The sequence below is a fragment of the Gavialis gangeticus genome, unplaced genomic scaffold (assembly GCF_001723915.1).
Source record: "Gavialis gangeticus isolate Ggan-Ray unplaced genomic scaffold, GavGan_comp1, whole genome shotgun sequence".
Taxonomy (NCBI): domain Eukaryota; kingdom Metazoa; phylum Chordata; order Crocodylia; family Gavialidae; genus Gavialis; species Gavialis gangeticus.
In genome coordinates, this window is record NW_017728993.1 from 21,710,744 (window position 1) to 21,723,359 (window position 12,616).

Consider the following 12,616-nt stretch of genomic DNA (forward strand, 5'->3'; position numbering starts at 1 on the left):
AAGACTTGCCCCGACTTCCCCCCCAGCCCAGCCCTTCGCCAGCCCCGGGGCTGCCCGCGCGGCGTGTGCATCCTGAGCTGTCACTTGCGGAGCCCTGCCAGCACTGGCGTGCAGCTTCCCCGCCACCCCGGGCCCTCGTCCCCTCCCTGCACCGGGGGCAAATGCGGTTTGTCCGCGTGAGGCTGCGTGTAGGCACTTGCATTTAAGTTTCCAGGCGCCCCGGGGACCTCTTCTCCTCCCTGCACCCGGTGCAGTTTCTCTGCGTGGGGCACTTGCAGAGCCCTCCAAGGGCGAGACGGACCCTTGTCCTCTCCCCGCCCCGGGATGCGCCAGAGGTGCCGAGATGCAGCGGTGGCAGAGGCGGGTTGCTGTATGCGCGCGTTTAATCACTGCCTGTGCATACAGCCCCGCTGTGTATAGTTGTAGGGTATGAAGGCGAGCTTGTGCGGAGGCGCCTTTGTATATCCTCTCTCTATATTGTGCGTGGAGATGGAGAGACGTGTACACACGCAGCCCGGGCGCGAGAAAATGTACATACAGAGGCGGTGTGTTCGCCCCACGTTAGGCGGGCACGCGCGGGGCTGTGGGGCGGCGCTGACCGCTCTCGTCTCTGCCCTCCTTCCCTAGCAGGGGGACCTGAACTCCTTCCTGTGGACCATCCGACGGGACCCCCCGGCCTACTTGTTCGGCACCATCCACGTGCCCTACACGCGGGTGTGGGACTTCATCCCGGAGAACTCCAAGGCCGCTTTCCAGGCCAGCTCCGGCGTGTACTTCGAGCTGGACCTCACCGACCCCTACACCATCTCCGGCCTGGCTAGCTGCCAGATGCTGCCCCACGGGGAGAACCTGCAGGACGTGCTGCCCCGCGAGCTGTACCGCCGCCTCAAGCGGCACCTGGAGTACGTCAAGCTCATGCTGCCCCACTGGATGACCCCGGACCAGCGGGGCAAGGGGCTGTACGCCGACTACCTCTTCAACGCCATCGCCGGCAACTGGGAACGCAAGAGGCCCGTCTGGGTGATGCTGATGGTCAACTCCCTGACCGAGACGGACATCCGCTCCCGAGGAGTGCCCGTGCTCGACCTCTACCTGGCCCAGGAGGCTGAGAGGATGAAGAAGACAACGGGAGCGGTGGAGCGGGTGGAAGAGCAGTGCCACCCACTGAACGGGCTCAACTTCTCCCAGGTAAGGAAGGGTCCGGGGGTCTGGGCCTCCCGGAGGAGGGACCCTGGACAGCGAGCAAGCGTAAGGAAGGGGGGCAAGATGAAGCCGGGATGGAGGGAGCTTTGCCCCTGGCTTCAGTGGGCTTCGGGTGATGTCCAGGACCATAATCTGCTGGTCTGGTGCTTGTCAGCACGTGCAGAGAGGTCGCCTTTGGGGCTGCTGGCGTCGTGGATATTGTGCCTTCTAGGCGTTCGCAAGGGTTTGGCGTTGAGATCGTGGGGATTGCTTGGGTAAAGGATTTCCTGCAAGTCCATGGGCCAAAAAGCTTCTTCCCATCCTATGCGACGTGCATACACGTGCACGTCTCACTTGGGCATGAGAGAGAGATGCTGGAAGGGTGCACGTCCATGCCTTTGCGAAAGGGAAGGGGATCGGTCAAAACCTTGCATCCCATTGCTGCAGCAGTATTCCTAACCACCCGCTTTGTTGCCTGTGATGAGCTCAAAGTAGGAAGTGAATGAAAAAAAAAAGTTGAAGTTGTTACACCGTGTGTAATCCTGTGCAGACTTTTTGGGTTTTAAAGTTATTATTCCGTGTCTGGGGGGGAAAAAAGCCTTTAACGTAGCTCTTGTGTATTGGGGTAAATTGAATGTTCGTTTTGTGAAACTGTGGTTTTTCTCTGAAAAGTTTAGCAAGTGAGGCACGCCGTTTAAAAAACAAGACGCTGGCATAACTCGACTATCTGTCTGTCGGTTGATTTAGTTTTGTCGATCAAAAAAGGAAAAAAAAAAAATCAAGGCATAATCTGGTTCCTTTTAGAAGATTATCAGGAACCTGGTCACAGCGGTGGGTTGTGCTTTGTGCAACTGTCTAGGGCAAAAGTGAGACGTGCTGTATATTGTGAAGATGAGAGGAAATATTCCAGAGCACTTGATCGTGTGGATTTACTGGATAATGTCCAAAAAAAGATACGTACTTTCATCATTACTTTTAGTTCAGCTAATCCCAGCTCTACCCTATCTTTACATAAACAAAATACTCAGTGATGTCTGAGCGGAGGTTGCAAACTAGGACTTTATACTGGAAATGGTCATAAAATAATGTCCCCCTCCCCCCGAAAAAGGTCCAAGGGTTTTCTGTTGTAGAAAAAAAATCTAGCCAAGTCAAAAATAGGTTCATTTGATGATCCCAGCTGTAAATTCACTTCTGTAGAGAGAACCGTATACAACAAGAATTTGAGTTTGAATGCAGTGGCAAAGGTTGGTCTCTTAAAATTTACTGTTAAAGCAAACCATTAACAAAAAATAAAATCCCTGCATTTTAACAGGGGACGTTGCTTTCTCTCTTTCCTTCAAAGAGTTAACTGCCTTTTCTCTCCATTAGACACTTTTTAAAAAATGAAATAATTAACCGTTCCAGCCACCCAATATTATTTCAATAGTATTTGGATGGAGTGGGTCAAGTAAGACTTAAAATAAAAACACATGAAAGCCCTTGGTTAAAAACATACACTTGGAAGCTTTTTAAAAATGTGAATCATATTACATATTTTTAATGCGCAAGAGGGAAAGGGAGCTGAAAAAACAGTTCTTACTGTAGTATTCTGGGGATGGAAATTCAAGCTATTTTCCTCTTCTCCTCTAATTTTTAACCTGAAAAAAAATTCCTCTCCTTTTAATTTTTTTTTATTATTATTAGAGCAGCTGCTATTTTAGTAGGAGTCACTTCATAGCAACCAAAGCTGGTTATTTTGTTAATAAAACTCAGAAGCTTCCCCCAAATAGGTTATGGTTTGATTGCGGGTAGTTAACACTACTGCTAAAACAGGTCACTGGCCAGGAGTGGGGTTCAAAATGGACTTGCTCCGAGTTTGGAGCAGTTCTGGGAACGATGCCACCGAACGACACGAGACAAAATTACATAAAGCAAACCAGATAATTCTGCTCTTGCTTCCTCTAAACTACATACATCCTGGCACCTGGCAAATTGTTTGACGGTAGTAATTTGTAATGCTATCACTCTGTCTGGCAGCCCCACTGCTTGGTGTGTTACTGTGCTAATTGAGCGGAGTGGATTACTATAACTAGGCTTTGCCTCTTAATTCTACATCTTGGAGCCTTCCTTAAGAAACGTATAATTAAACGCATTAAACATGGAAATCAGAAAAATTAACCTGTTTTTCTATTCCAGAGCGTGTGTTTGCAGAGTTCGATGGGAACATCTGTGCTAAATTATAGTCTCAAATCTGCTAAGGGCATCAGCCTTCTTACCTGCTTTCAGTACGGCTGTTCCCGTATTATTGCATATAATATAGATTAACATTTACAAACCAAGTCTTAAAGTTGTGCCTTGTTTAAACATCTTTATGTTTTTGTTTTCCAGGGTTGGAATTTTTTTCCATTTTCCCCTTAGCAAGTTTTTTTTAAAATAGCAGTTTCCTCCCCCCCGCTTCCTTCTGTCTGAAAGGAAGCTTTGTCCGGCTGCAATTTTTAATAGGACTACATGCACCAAATCTGTTAATCTGATACCACGAGTAGGAGGAATCTAGGTGGTGGTTAGTCAGTTGTGCTTGGTTTTGATCTGTTCTGCAAGAAAGTGGAGATACTTGCATTTTGACCCAGGGCGGTTCTGCGCCTCCTCTTCCTTTGAAGTAGTTTTATCTAGATGAAAAAAACCGCAAAAGATGCATAACCAAAGTTGCTACTTCTTGGAGTACTAGTCCTTTTAGGTAGAAGTTGATATATCATTTCCCATTTTCCAGTATCCGATTTGTAGGTTGATGTTCTGTTTCTGCTGGGAATTTTTGGAAAAGATGTTTCCTGCCGATATAGCTGGCTCTGCTGCTGCCGCTGGTATCAATAGCTTTCCCATCGAGTTTAACTGACTTTTTACATAGTCTTTGGTTAATAAGGGACTGATCCTAAGTGCTCGAAAGCTTTGGTTATGCAGGGGATGCAGAATTAGACCCTGAATGATTAAGTACCAGCAAGTACCAGGGCATCACCTGACGGTAGAGGCCTCTATCTCGATCCTAACACGATATGCAGACCTTATATCCGAGCGCTAGGAAAGCTTAGCTCCTGATTCACTTTTGGTTTGAATGTCAAGGTTCAGTCTTGTTCCCAATCAGTTTGCATTAGAGGCCAAGTTTTGGGGGGCAGTTTATTTAAAAAAAAAAAATCACTGATAGAAAAGAGCGAGGGGAGGACAATTTAGTCAGGGAAGGATGCACAGCAACTGGCCTGACCCCTCCGAGTTCAGACCTTGCTTCTCCATATTTTGGACTCACTGACAGCGTTTGGGGGACACTGCATTTTCAGTCCCATTTTGGGAGTCTCTCCAGTTTTAGGGATCTTGATACCTTAAAAAAAACTGAGCTATTCTACTCAGCGGGGGGAGCAAAATGTAGATCCTTAATGCTGAGGGCATCAATGCCGACTGGCTCATTAGAGGATCCAGGGGCAGTTGTGGGGGGATACTGTTTCCTGGAAGGCATTATTATCCCGATCTCATTGCTGGACCACTGGGATGCCAGCATGGCAGTGGAAAACCAGAATAAAGCCCAACATTAGTTATTACAAGGGCTTCCCGAGGAGCCAGAACAGTTCTTTGATATAAGCAGAGATGGACTCAGCCTGTTATCTGTCTGATCAGGCCTCACATCAGGGAAACTCGTGTCCAAATCTGAACGTGAGCTTTCCTTCAAGCTTTAAAGGAGCTGGTAAAGCTGCCTGAGTGAAAACCCAACTCCATTAAAGTCCATGGGAGCTTTACAGGGGTGAAGTCCTGGTCCCTGTAAAGCCATGGCAATGTGTCTCCCCTGCAGTGGTGGCAGAAGTGGGACATCAGTTTTGTAGCCTGGTCCCATCGCTGGGGACCAAGCCCGGCAGAGTTGTCAGAAAAGTATTTATGGCTCTTCCTTTTAGTTCGTTGCCATATATGTTATCCGCTGCGCTCCCTTTCATTCCCCATCGCTGGCTCTTTGTCTCCGTGGCTAATCCACATTCAACTGGGGGGCAAAGCCTCCAGTCCCTGCGCTCCATGTTGGCAAAGCAGCTTTGTTAAGGGCCCACCTTTATCCTCATGATTTTGAAAGCTGCCCGGCTCCCAATCTCTATGTGGGGAATGACCGATTGAACAGAGGGCAGCAAAAGACTCTGATCATCATCATCATGGGTCTAGGTTTCCGTACTTCCTGCCAAATCTGATCAGCATCTAAATGGCAGGGGATACATTCAGAATGACAGACTTAATGTCACATGGGAATCGACTGCATCAAAAGAAAGCAAGCCTTGAACAGGGCCAGCTCATGCTTTACACTTCCCCATTTTTATCTCCTTTCACCTCTTTCTCTTCCTCCTCGTCCTCCGCACAAATAAACATTGTCTTCCTACTTTCTAATGAGAATCAGCATTAAGTGGCAGAAATGACTCTGTTAACAAGGTCCTGCTGTTCTGTCAAACCCTGGGACATAGCAGCTCTGATTACTCTATTGATAGGATTACAGAAGGGACAAGTGCTGGTTAATAAAAGGACGATGGGTGGTCCATCACGTTTGATCACCAGCGGCTATCTCTGCACGCTTAAGTTGGGTCTCAAGTCACAGAGCAGTATGAAACATGAATGTGTAGACAGGGAAATATTTTGTAGGACTTGTAGAAGTTTTTTTTGGGTTTTTTTTGGTCTTTTTCCCCCTTAAAATGGAGAAAAAGCAAACAGCTCTTTGCAAGGTTCAGCAAGGGTACCTGTAACTTTGTAGGCACCAGGAGAAATTAGTATATTTAAGGATCTGGCTTCATATCTTTTTTTTTTAATCAGATAATATTTCATCAGTATGAACATTGAACTAGGGGTCTGAAAGCTTGATTTATTGTATTGTATTGTTGTGGTGCTGGTGAGATTGTCAAAATGTTTTCTTGAAATGTGCTATTTCTTTTAAAAGAAATAGTCCGGTTTTCATCAAGAGGCCCAAACTCAAAAAAGTCTAAATATTTTTAGTGTGATTGATGGATATCAGTGTTTTAAAGTTTTCCAGGTTATTTTTTTTTGGCTGAAAACCTGATCTGGGAGGGGGAGAGAAATCAAATAATTCTGTTAAATGGCCAGTGCAAAATGGGTATGGCTAAATTAAAACTTATTCTGTATTGCTTGTGGTAGAGAAGATCCTAATGGGAATTGCTTTAATCATTTTAGATGGGGGTGAGATTTTTAAGGTCATACACATGCACAAAACAGGTTGAAAAGGTACTGCTAGCGATGTTGTAGCTGTGAAGGTCCAGGTGATGCGGGAGGCAAGGGTAATCACCCACAAAAATTCTTGCCTCTCAGAAAGAAATGAGTAGCTGTTACTAATAATTGCAAACAGTCATTGACACCCCAAAGATTTTAAAACTTTATGTTCAATTTTCATACCACAGCGTTCTTCTCCATCAGAGCTCTTTTCTAGAGCCCTGTTGTGATGGCTAAGAAAGAAATCAGCACATTAATGATAGCTGCAGGGGCAGTTGACAAGTCCTCTACAGTATTTATTATGTATAGTTGCAAATATGTACAGTTTTAAAAATGTACCTAATAAGTCTTCAAAAAACACGATTGCATTTCTCTCCCCCCACACCCCATCCGCTTTTCCCGTCTCAAGCCTTCAGCATATCACCAGCCAGTCATAATAAGCCTCAGTCCAACTAGTGCCAGCCTTTTCCAGATATGAAGGAATAGTAAAATGAAGGCCTCAGCTAACTCTTCTGGGCACAGACCGCCTGTGTGTTTCGGCTTGCCGCACATGATACCATGGGGCTCTGATCCTCTATTGGACTTTTGAACTTTACTGAAATATGGAAGCGATGTGATACCATTCGTTTTTGCATTGCATGCGGACACCAAACATCCCCAAATCCCTGCTGCATCAAGGGAATCTAAATTTCGGGGGTAGGAGCTATCAAGTCTGTACAGTGCCTAGCGCAATGGGGGTCTTTGCCTTGGACTGGGGACTTTTAGGTACTACAAGAGCACACATGAACTGCAGAGACTTCCTCAGCCTGAGGAAGGGTTTTTAAATCCGAAAGCTTGCAATTTCCCCCCCCCCACTATTTGAGTTGGTCTAATAAAAGATACCAGATTCATCCAAAGAACCTTGTCTGCCTTGGGTACTACACTGTATTTTAAAATCTATACACATTTTAAATAATAGCCCCCTTATTCATGTATAATAAGGCCACTATAGACATCCGAGTCCTCAAGAGTTGACTAGGATGCTTTTATCTATAACTCCCTGAAAACCAATATAAGGCACTTCTGAGCTATGCTGTGTACTAGCTCTCAGGAAGAGATCCCAAAGATACCCTGACAACAATATTTAAGAGGCAAAGGCAGAGGGACAATAATATGTGAGCAGGTAAGACTTTGGCTTCCTGGTGGGACAGTAAATACATGGCTTTTATATTTACTTACATAAAAACACAGTCCTAAAATGTGAGGTTGTGGTGCACCCGCTGGTGAGTTGGAAGCAGGTGTCCTGGATCACCTCGCCTCTTCTAGATGCCAAAGGATATTAGGCCTGTAGAGGAGCTGCTAGGTGCAAAATCATGCAAATGCTGGCACTTGTATGTGGAAATGAAGCAGCTATGGCCAGCAGCTGCAGCCTGATCTGTCGCTCCAGGCTCCTCTCTCCAGTGCCAGCCTGGGGAACAGATTTAACGATTCCCACATTCCCTCCTGCTTCACCTGCATAAAGCCCCCTTGAAAAACCTCTGGCTTAAAATAACTCTGCCGTTTATCTTTAAAAATGAGCGTTCCCCATCCAGGAGTGGCCAGACCAAAAGATCACATTTTTGTGAAGCCGAGCGTAAAGACCCATCAGGTTGAATCAAGAGTTTCACGGCTGCTTTTGCATTTCCGTCATGCTCTGGGTCCACCTGCTCCGACACCACGGGCACATCACTCCCTCAAGCCAGTAGCCTTCCCAGGGGTGAGGGTTTTCTGCCTTTTACTGGGTCACTGGCCACCATGCTAAACAGCCTTCCTGGAGTTCACTGCAACTACTGTAGGCTAAGATCAAGTGGGGGCATCCAAATCCCTCCAGGCTTGGGCCTGCACATAGGATGCCTGCCAATGGATTTAGGAGTATCTGAAGTCCCAGGGTGAGAGCGTGGGATGGAAGATGCTCGCTGGTTGTCATGTCATACATGGTTTTTGCAACGATCGGGTTCTGGCTCAGTCCGGTACGGTTTTTGCAACGACTGGGTTCTGGCTCAATCTGGTACAGTTTTTGCAACGATTGGGTTCTGGCTGAATCTGGTATGATTTTTGCAATGATTGGGTTCTGGCTCAATCCGGTACGGTTTTTGGAACTGATTTGACCTGGAACATGAAATATTAACTTAAAAAAAATAAAATAAAAAATGAGTCCCTCTTCCCGTTCACTGCTTAGGGGCCAATACTAAGCAAAGCAAGACTGGTTGTTAGTCCCTCATTGCTGGGTTGCTCACTGCTTAAACGCTGCCAGGACCCACCTTTGAATTCTCACTGCAGCTACCAGGATAACAACATTTCTGCCCTGGAGCCAGATAGCTTCACCTCTAGAAGAACAAACTATTGACCTGAAAGGCCTCAGTTTGAGGACAGTATAGCTTACAGTCCTCAGTAAAAAATCTTTAATGGTCCCCCCTCGGTCCCTTTGAGAGAGGGGAGGGGAGGAGGTTTATAAAGCCAACCCACATCTTTCAGGCTGGTCAGAGGTTCATGTATTGAAGAGACCAGGAATGAACTTAAGGCAAGGACACTAATTCACCTCATGCCCCTGCTGAGTCTGAGGTCCACAGCAGGCCTCTTGGCAAGACATGTTTTGGGACTTCAGAGTGATATACTGTAGGGCAGAGAGCTGAACAGGCTTCCCCTGTAATACATGTCAGGATCCCACGTTCCCTCTGCTCTTGACCTCTTGACTTTCATTGATAGACAAGCCAGATCAAGGCAAAAAATGCTAAAAAGAAAAAAGAAAATCATTGCTTGTTCATTCCAACATTTAGTAACTATGGATGATTTATCCTTCCTCCTTTTTTAGCATTTTATTCAGAAAGTGCTTCAGCTGCTTTGACAATGGCCTATGAGGTGTCTGTCTTCTCCATCCATGCCATTTAAATGATGCAAGGTCAAGATTTTCAAGGGACTAATAATGTTCACCTCATTGTTGGAGATGCCAACTTTTGACTTTCTTGGGGGGGTGGGCAAATCAACTCCCCTTGGATATGTTATACACACGGCACGAGCAATCGCTGGATCACTTTTGAAAATCTTGGCCTACAATGGTTTAGAGAAAAAAAACAGGACTCCTGAGAAGCCCGGCATCAGAAGAATACACAAGAACTAGGGCACTCACTCTACGGATAGATGGTCCATCAGATGCACACAAAACAAGTCCTTGACAGTTTTTAAGATTAAGGGAAACTTTTGCTGAGGTTCAGGAACAAATGCTTTTAAACTATGAAAACAATTAGGCGGGAAATCAAAAGGTTTCCAACCAAATCAAAGGGAAGAAGGCTGTGCTAGAAAGTCATAACAGGGGTGGAAGGGGCTAGCTTTAAAATGCAGAAGTTTGAAAAAGGATATGGTTGGTTATGTTAACAGGGAACTAATCTTAACCAGGAGGTCACTTTTCAGTCTTATGTTCCTGGCCGTTCTTTTCATGACCTTGGTGCTGTCAGCTTTCAGCTATGCTAGTACTCCAAGGAAGAGGCAACGAGACTCGGGAAGCATCAAAAAAGGCACTAGTAGGCCCCATCCTCAACACCAGTTTGTTTCAGACCATTTTTTTTGCAGACCTGAGAGGGGGATTATCTTTGTAATCCTGTTCCAGGTGCTGGAGGCTTTTCTGAAGCTTGAAGGATCAGCTTATTAGAAGACCCTGGCAATCTTCAAAAAGTGTCTTGATGCCCACCTTGCTAGAGTCTTCTGATCCCAGCAGTCTTTCCTACCCATGTGCAGGGGGGCTAGACCCAATGATCTGTAAGGTCCTGTCCAGCCCCTAATAACTGTGAAACTATGAATGCCACAAATAGCTGGTAGACCCAAGGTTATGTCTAAAGCCAAAGGGAGGGCTGCCATCTTGGGTGACAATTAAAGTAAAATGAGGAACTCCCAAACTAAAAGCAGGGCGTTTGTGCCCAAAAGCTTGCTAAGAAGAATTTTTTTTCCAACTATATGAATTGCTCTAATAAAAGATATCAGATTTACCCAAAGAAATGTGTCAAACTAAAAGCAGGAACTACTGGAGCTTGAGCCGATGTCAACGTTTTGTAGCTGGGGCTACTGCATGGGTCTCATGGTCTTTGGACTGGGTGCAGAATTGGATCTGCAAAAAAAAAATGCATTCAGAAGGGGGTTTTACAAACACCCACACACTTATTCCACTATCTTGGTGTCCTCTAGTGGACTTGTGTCCTTTAGTGTTCACAAATATGTTGTCACTACTCACACTTGCTCAGGTCCTTTGTGGATCTGATGGCAGCTGAAATCCTCTGTACCATTATAAAACATTACTGATGCCTCTGCATACAAATCACTAGGTTCAGAAGTTCAGAGGAGTACCGGAGAACAACCTTTTCAGACCCCTTTCATAGCACTGGCATTTTTACAGCGTTTGCATTTCCAGTTTGTGGAGCTTTGTGTTTTCCAAGGATTTTCTTTTTTTTTTTTTTGGTACAAAAAAAGCTTGTGCTATGATAATGAAATGACTAGCAAACACAGTAGAGGAGAAAGCTGCTACAACCTGTAAATTAAAGCCATGTCTTCTGCATGTTGGGATGGCAGCCAGTGCAACAGGGGTGGACATTGTGCAACTTGCAGATGTTTATCAGCACTGAGCCCTTTTGAGATCAATAAAATGAACAGCTTTTGTCTTATTCTGCCCTCTAGAAAATTAAATGCATCTTGCCCATCAACACACACACACTCAGATTGGAGTTCATTTCTTTAGGCATTCTGGCTAATTTTAGGGAAGCTTTTAAAATAGCATGTATTAATTTCCTGCTGGTGCATTTCAGTGTTTGGGTGAAGGTTGCTTGTAGTAACATTGCCTGGAAGAAAAGCTTGTCCTCTTGAAGTCAGTGAGGTTTTGCCAACAACTTCTTTGGCAACCAGGATCCAGTAGGTGTAGATAGAAATTTCAGTAGGAAAGCCTTCCATTAGTTATGTATCAGAAAGCTGTGGGCCATGCCTAGCTGATTTGCTCAAAAAACTTCCATTCATGCCAAGCATGGGTTTTGCTCAAGGAAAGAACAAGGGTGATGGAAGGCCACAGCATGCCACTGTGATTAAATTAATAGTGATGAAATGAATGAAGCTAGAGACTCAGAAACTTAACATTTTCTATCTTCAGAGATGTGGGTACCTCAACAGGAAATTTGTTGGACATCCATGAACTGCAGTACCTAAAGACCCATTGGTCACACATGAAAATGGTCCGTGTAAAGGAGTCAGAATGGATAGAGCCATGACGGTTATCTAAATCTTCCCTGGTTTCTGTCTATTCTGATTCTTTTACTTGGCCTATAAGTCGATTTAAAAAAAAGTCTTTCCATTTTAATAAAGCTCACTTGTCATTGCTAGCAGCAGGGAGGATGGGTTTTTTTTTGTTTTTTTTTTAAAGAGAGAGAGAGAGCGAGAGATCAGCTATCTTGCCAACATCCCAGCAGTACATCATGCTTTCAGAAAGTACATTGAGCCTCATGACCTGCACTATACCCTGCCGCATTTGTTAACAACACAGTTCTTCGTGCACTTTCTGCCACTAAGCCAATTTTGCAGAAAATATCTGCAAAAAAAAAGAAAAAGAAAAATCAATTACAGGTGACAGCATAATCACGCTGGGGGTAATTCATGTAATGCAGATACGATGCTCCCAGCATGGAAAAAAGAAAGAGATTGCAAAACCAAACGGAGTCCTGAGAAATTTAGCAGAGTTTCTAAACAAATCCAGGCAGCGAGTTTTAGTCCAGTAGTCAGAGCCGGTGGGCTGCTACGAGTGACAGCAGGTCTCGATCAGGCCCCATGAATTTAGCAGCATGGAGGGGATTATTAGGAATATTTACCTAGGATACAGGAGTACAATTGATTGTTGGTCCAGGTCATCAGGTAGAATCTCAGAAACTTAGACTAGCAGAAATGCGGACAAGGTAAGTATGCTAAACACATTAGTAATCTACTTAATTACTTGGGAGAGTGAGGGGTTCAACATACAGAAGGTAGCCTACATTTCTTAGGCTCACAATAGAGATAATATCTTTTATTAGACCAACAAGATTTTTGCAAAAAATATCTTTAATTGCAATTTATTTTTTTTGCAAAAATCTTGTTGGTCTAATAAAAGATATCATTTCTACTATGAGTCCAGATTGCTTTTTCCTCTAGACCAATACGGCTGCAACCTGGATACTTGATGCATTTCTTAGAGTCA

General features: G+C 44.9%; 1 protein-coding gene across 1 annotated transcript in view; it reads left to right on the forward strand.

The window, feature by feature from the left end:
• TRABD2B (TraB domain containing 2B) overlaps nt 1-12,616 on the forward strand; it is a 568,857-nt gene that overhangs the window by 56,277 nt on the left and 499,964 nt on the right. The window contains exon 3 of the mRNA XM_019528309.1: nt 631-1,188. Coding sequence (XP_019383854.1) covers nt 631-1,188 — 558 coding nt within the window. The remainder of the gene's footprint in view (nt 1-630; nt 1,189-12,616) is intronic.